The 7078-nt window shown below is 39.7% G+C and overlaps 1 protein-coding gene across 1 annotated transcript; it reads left to right on the top strand.

Moving 5' to 3' along the window:
- Positions 1-5821: 5821 nt before the first annotated feature.
- On the top strand, positions 5822-7069 carry LOC138869413 (uncharacterized). Its single transcript, XM_070147029.1, has one exon. The coding sequence runs from the start codon at positions 5822-5824 to the stop codon at positions 7067-7069; it is 1248 nt and encodes a 415-aa protein (XP_070003130.1).
- The last annotated feature ends 9 nt before the right edge of the window (positions 7070-7078 follow it).

Raw genomic sequence — 7078 nt, 5'->3', positions numbered from 1 at the left:
TTTTCACCTTTTGAGCCAGGTGTTTTCCACGTAAAATCCTCATTGTTCTTTATTTTATGTACTTTTTATTCCGCAAAGAGTAGTAGTTAGAACACCTAGAAGAATCAGGTTCTTCTAGAGCGAAAATTGGGTACCACACAATCACCCCCCCCTCTTGTGTGGTATTGACGTTTAGAACATCAATTGGTATCAGAGCGGGTTATCCTTGAAGAGACTAACACCTTAGGAAAAGATCAACATGAGTGCACCACCTGGGAACTGGGAAGGGCAATCTACTACTAGGCCTCCACTTTTCAATGGTTAGTACTATTCTTGGTGGAAGAACAAGATGAGGAATCACATCATAGGAGAAGACTATGAACTCTAGGACATAGTCACTGATGGTCCTCTAGCAACTACGAAAAAGAATGCTGAAGGAGTGGATGTGCCAAAGACAAGAGCTGACTGCACCGCTGAAGACCTGAAGAAGTGGGAGAAGAATGCCAAGGCTAAGAAATGGCTTGTGTGTGGACTAGGTCCAGATGAGTACAGTAGAATTCAAAGCTATACCACTACTAAGAAAATCTGGGACACTTTGCAAGTGGCTCATGAAGGAACCCCTCAAGTGAAGAGGTCCAGAGGAACACTGTTGTATTCTCAGTATGAGAATTTCAACATGAAGGAAGGAGAAACCATCCAAGAGATGTATACAAGGTTCACCACACTGACAAATGAACTTAAGTCTCTTGAAAGGATTATTCTTGAAGAAGACAAAGTTGAGAAGATTTTGACAAGGGTTCTGCCAGTCTCTTGGGAAAGCAAAATCACTACTATTCAAGAATCAAAGAACATTTCTACCCTTAAGCTGGATGAACTAATTGGAAACCTTACTGCCTATGAACTGAGAAGCAAACCATGAAAATGGATGCACCAAAGAAGGAAAGAAGTCTGGCTCTCAGAATTGCAAGAGATTTCAAAAAGTACCTGATGAGAGGAAAGGGTTCTTCAAGAGGTACAACCTTCAACAAACCAAGGGCTCCTGAGAAACAGACCAATAAGGGTTGCTACAAGTGTGGTAAGACTGATCACATGATCAAGAATTGCCCTCAATGGGAAATTGAGTGGAAGAAGGAAATGGCTGAACGAAGGAACAAGTTCAACCAAAAAGGAACAAAGGATCAACAAAGGCTATGGTTGCTGCTTGGGGAGAAACATCAGATGAGGACTCAGAAGATGACGCTGGAGATGAACAAGCACTTATGGCCATCGGAGAATCAGATGATGAACAAGAGGTAAGTATTCTTCATCTCAAAGACAAGATTAAATTCCTGTCTAAAGAAAGGTTGTCTGAGCTACTGCTAAACTTCATTGATGAGTCCGAGATAATTAACAATGAGTAAGAAGAGCTGTCTAGGGAATGTATGATCCTAAAAGCCAAGTGCAAAAACCTAGAGTCTAGGGCTAATGAGAGTGAAAGTGAAAATATTGAGTTGAAGAACCAGGTTCTTGAACTTGACACTAGTGTCCTAGAACTTAGGTCTGAGAACTTAAAATTGAAACTAGGAACAGGAAGGAAGAAAGCTGATCACACACATCTCACCCTAGAAGAAAACTTAAGAAAAAATGAAGGATGAGCTGTACAGGAAAGATGAGCAGATAAGAGTATTAAAAGAAGATCTAGGGAAGGTAAAACATGAACTAGACAGAACTTGCAAATGGAACAAGGCTTCTGATGCACTCTCCTGGCTACAAGAACATCACAGTAGCAGCAAAAGAGGACTTGGTTATGGGACTCAAGCACCTAAGTGAGATCCTAAAAGCAAGTACCTCACTCTTCCTGAGAACAAAATTTGCACATATTGTGGCAGTTGGCCATTACAAAAATGAATGTAATGCAAAAGAAAAGGCCAGTCAAAAGAACAAAACTTTTGTTCAAGAAAAAAAATAGGCTGCCTGGGTTGGCTAGAAGGAATCTGATTTATCCCTTTGCCCATAGAAAGGGATCCAAACTAGTTTGAGTTCCTAAGACTAACCCCTGATTTCTTTTTGTAGGTCCAAGTGAAGGTAAGCAGCCAAATATGGTAGTGGCTGCTCAAAACATATGACTGGAAGCAAGAACCAGTTCCTTTCACTTGAGGACTTAAGGGGAGGCAATGTCTCCTTTGAAAATGGGAAGAAATGTGAGATCATTGGGGTTGGAAAGGTAGGTAAGACATACTCTCACTTCAGTGAGAATGTCTACTTGATAAATGGCTTGAAATACAACCTGATCAGTGTGTCACAACTATGTGACAGAGCTAACCTTGTAGCATTCACCTCTACTAAATGCTTTGTGATTAACCTTACCACTGACAAGATTGTTTTGCAGGGAAAAATAGTTAACAATATTTACATTATAGATTTGTCTACTCTCTCAGAAAATGAACTAACCTGCCTAAGTGTGCTGGATAATGATCCCTTCCTGTGGCACAAAAGACTTGGTCATGATAGTCCGAATCAGCTAAACAAATTGGTTTATAAGGACTTGGTGATAGGGTTACCCAACATCAAGTTCAAACAAGACAAAGTTTGTGAGGCCTGTGCAAGGGGAAGCAGGTAAGATCATCTTTCAAAAGCAAGAAAATGGTAAGCACAACCAAGTCGTTGGAACTGGTCCATATGGATCTCTGTGGTCCAATGAGAACCATGAGCAGAGGAGGAAAGAAATATGTAATGGTACTTGTTGATGATTATTCTAGATTTACCTGGGTACTATTTCTAACATCTAAAGTTGAAGTATTTGACATGTTCACTGCCTTTGTTACAAAAACTTAGAAACAATTAAGAAATCAACTTGCATCAATTAGGTCTGATTATGGAACTGAATTTGAAAATGCTAAGTTTGTTGAATTTTGTGATGAAAATGGTATACTTCATAACTTCTCTGCCCCTAGTACCCCCCAACAAAATGGAGTAGTTGAAAGAAAGAACAGGACTCTTGAAGACATGGCTAGGACTATGCTTCTTTCTAGTAAACTGCCACATAACTTCTTGGCAGAGGCTATAAACACTGCATGTTACATTATCAATAGATGCATGACTAGACCTCTTATAGAGAAGACTCCCTATGAGTTACTTAAAGGGAGAAAACTAAATATATCCCATCTTAGGGCATTTGGATGCAAGTGCTTTGTGCACAATAATGGAAAAGACTCCCTAGGTAAGTTTGATCCCAGAAGTGATGAGGGAGTATTCTTGGGATATTCTTCACATAGCAAAGCATATAAAGTGTTCAATAAAAGAACTTTGTGTGTAGAAGAAAGTGTACATGTAGTATTTGGTGAAACTAACATTCTTTCTGAGAGACAGGAACATGAAGATAAAGCCATTGGATTGGTAAAGGATTTGACTGAAGCCTCAGCACAAGTCAAAGTGACACCAAAAGAAGGAACAGGTGATGGAATAGGTTCTTCCATCCTGGGCAACCTGATATGGGGAAGTGATCAAAGAGGAACGGAAATAAATCCCCTAAAAGAACCTGTTCATGACCCTGTTCCTCAGCAACAGAACATGGGAGAAACATCTAGCAGAAACCAGTTGGTTGTAAAACCTCACAAGTATCAAAGTTCTCATCCTATTGAGAACATTATCACTGATCCAACATTTGGAGTCAAAACTAGATCACAATTAAAGAATCTGTGTACTTTTGATGCTTTTTTATCTCTTATTGAACCTAAAAATATTGTTGAGGCTTTGCAGGATGCAGATTGGGTGAATGCAATGCAAGATGAACTCAATCAGTTTGAGAGAAGTCAAGTTTGGCATTCCAAGACCCAAGGACAGATCAGTTATTGGTACAAAATGGGTCTTCAGAAACAAACTTGATGAAGATGGAACAGTTACAAGAAACAAGGCAAGACTGGTGGTCCAAGGTTACAGTCAAGAGGAAGGCATAGATTATGATGAGACTTTTGCTCCAGTTGCAAGACTAGAGGCAATCAGACTCCTCATAGCCTTTGCAGCACACATGGAATTCACTTTTCATCAGATGGATGTCAAAAGTGCCTTCCTGAATGGATACCTGAAAGAAGAAGTGTTTGTAAAACAGCCTCCAGGGTTTGAGAGCAAAGAATGTCCTGAGCATATGTACAAGTTAGACAAGGCTCTCTATGGACTCAAGCAGGCCCAAAGAGCATGGTATGAACGACTGTCCAAATTCATACTGGAGCATGGTTACAAAAGAGGTAAAATTGACAGTACCTTATTCTTAAGGGAAAAAGGTAAGGATCTCCTTGTGGTACAAATATATGTTGATGACATAATCTTTGGGGCCACCACTGATAAGCTAAGTAAGGACTTTACAAAATTAATGGGAGTGAGTTTGAAACGAGTATGATGGGTGAGCTTAACTTCTTCTTAGGCTTGCAGATCAAACAAAGTCCTAATGGAACCATGATCCATCAACAGAAGTATGCAAAAGAGCTTATCAAAAAGTTTAAAATAGAAGAATCAAAAGAAATAGACACACCCATTGCAACTGCCACTAAATTAGACATTGATGAACCTGGTTCATCAGTTGATCAAAAGTTATATAGGGGTATGATTGGTTCACTCTTGTATCTTACTGCCAGCAGACTTGACATTGTTTTCAGTGTAGGGCTTTGTGCTCGTTTTCAGGAAAATCCAAAAGAGTCTCACTTGACTGCTGTCAAGAGGATACTAAGATATCTGAAAGGCACCACTGATCTGTGTCTTTGGTACCCCAAAGGTAGTAATTTCAATCTAGTAGGATATGCTGATGCTGATTATGCAGGTTTCCTAGTGGATAAGAAGATCACCTCAGGTATGGCACACTTCCTTGGTTCATGTCTAGTGTCATGGGCTACTAAAAAGCAAAATTCAGTGGCCTTATCTACTGCTGAAGCTGAGTATGTTGCTGCTGCCTCTTGTTGTGCTCAATTGCTATGGATCAAACAACAGCTAGTAGACTTTGACATTGAAGTTGGTTGCATTCCTATATTCTGTGATAACACTGGTGCTATAAGTATGACAAAGAACCATGTTCATCATAAGAGAACTAAGCACATAGATGTTAGGCACCATTTCTTAAGAGACAACTATGAGAAAGGTTTGATCTCCATAGAATTCTATGCTACTGATAAGCAATTGCTGACATCTTCACTAAAGCACTAAGTAGAGAAAACTTTGAGAGGAATAGGTTGGAATTAGGGATGATTAAGATCACATTATAGATCCAGCTCAGAATGCATAAAAAAAAATATTTTTTGGCTAGGAATTCTAACCTTGTGCAAATATCTAGATTAATTCTTACTCAGTTTCATACTTTAATTAGTATACTCCTGTGACATGTGTATATAGACTCACTGATCTCTTACAACATTTTCTCTATTATGGCATTTGAAGCATGTTCAAGAGAGTTCAATATGAAGAACCTGGTTCATCAGTATGGGTTCATATGAAAGCTCAGGTATGTTTTCTATACTCTGCACAATTAGAAAGATTAATAATTCAATCATGAGAAGCAGTCCTATACTTGTCAAATTCCTACAAAATTCTATCCGTTGAGCATTGAACCAGTTCCGTCCATTTAGAACTCTAAATCGTGATTTTTGCCTAATATCTAGGGAAGCCAAATCTATCATTAAAATTCTGGAATTTCAGTTTGATTAGACTTCTATTTGACCCCCAAAAAAGATGTCGTTACTTATTTAATGTCTAATTCACTTTAAATACACACCACATCTCCAGTCTTCTTCATAATTTTAAAACCTCAAAAATTCCTCTTCAATTCTAATTGCCCTCTTCTCCAAAATTCCCAAATTCTTTTAAGAAACGAAGAATCATGTCTAACCCACAAGATCATCCTGGCACTCCTCCACCACCATCTCCCTCAAATTCATCCTCATCTACTTTACCCAGTGTATCTCCAAAACCTAGGTTTCGAAGGCAGAAAATGCTTGCTCGAAAAACTGTAGCATCTGGGGCTCTGAGGAAGGTTTTAAATGAAAGGTTGAAAGCTAGCCAAGTGAAAGAAAGCCTAGCTCCAAAGTCTGATTCTAGCTCTGAGTCTGGATCCTTTCAATCTGCGACTGAGGGAGATGGACATGGGTCTTCTGACTCTAAAAAGACTCGAGAATCTCCTTCTAAGGTAAGTTATTCTGTGGTTGAAAACTTAGAAACTAGATTTGTTCTGGTTGGACCCATTAGGGATGTTGAGTTGCCTGAGATGAGTAGAAGTGGAGGTAAAAAGAAGTCTGAAAAAGAAAAAGAACGAGATGGTGCATGTGGTGAAGAGAGGGGAAAAGGGAAGGGAGCAGTTTTTGCTATATGTGGGGTTGCACAAGATAGGTTAGATGAGAGTGGTATGAAGTCAGGGGGAAGTGGTTCTAGGAAAGCAGCTGAGGGGTTGGTTCATCTAAGCAAACAAAGAGATGAACCTATTTCATCTACTGAAGAAACCTTGGATGACCTCCTGAAAAAGGTTGGAGCAAGTTATGACCCAAAGAAACGCAAAGCTACTACACCAAAAGCCCCAAATGTTCCCAACCCATCCAAGAAAAGAAAAACCTCATCCCCAACACCTACTGCCTCTTCAGTGCCTAGGGGTAGAGCTGCAAGAAGCAGGGTAAAACAGAGTAAAGTTGATCTACAAAAGGCTTTAGAAGAAAGCAAGAAAAGGAAAAAGGATAAGGTAAAGGGAAATGTTGCAGAATCCTCAGAGGCTGTTGAGGAAGAAGAGATGGAACTGGTCCATCAAGAGAGGGGTACAACAGTGGAGGTTCCTACACCCAAGCCTAAGAAACCCAAGACTTCCTCCAAGAAGTCCTCCTCTGTGCTTGTAGCTGTTGAACCCACACTAGCCAAGAGGACAAGATCTACAGTGAAAGCTAAACAAACCAAAGTTTCTGATGATGATGATTGGAATGGAGAAGAAGAAGATGATGAATCTGAGAAGGAACAGGATAAGCTTGCCATTTTTGGCAGAAGAAAAATCTTAAAAGGTAGATTGTTGAAGGACCTGATGGAACCAGGGATGATGAGATTGGTAGACTCTTTGGCTGCTCAGGGATGGAAGGACATGGTCCTTTAGATGGAAGGT

Source organism: Nicotiana sylvestris, chromosome 5 (assembly GCF_000393655.2).
Source record: "Nicotiana sylvestris chromosome 5, ASM39365v2, whole genome shotgun sequence".
Lineage (NCBI taxonomy): Eukaryota > Viridiplantae > Streptophyta > Magnoliopsida > Solanales > Solanaceae > Nicotiana > Nicotiana sylvestris.
Note: the sequence above shows the minus strand (reverse complement) of the source record. Positions and strands in the feature narration are given on the sequence as shown.

Coding starts and splice junctions, on each gene's coding strand:
- LOC138869413 (XM_070147029.1), top strand. CDS start 5,822: ATGTCTAACCCACAAGATCATCCTGGCACTCCTCCACCACCATCTCCC.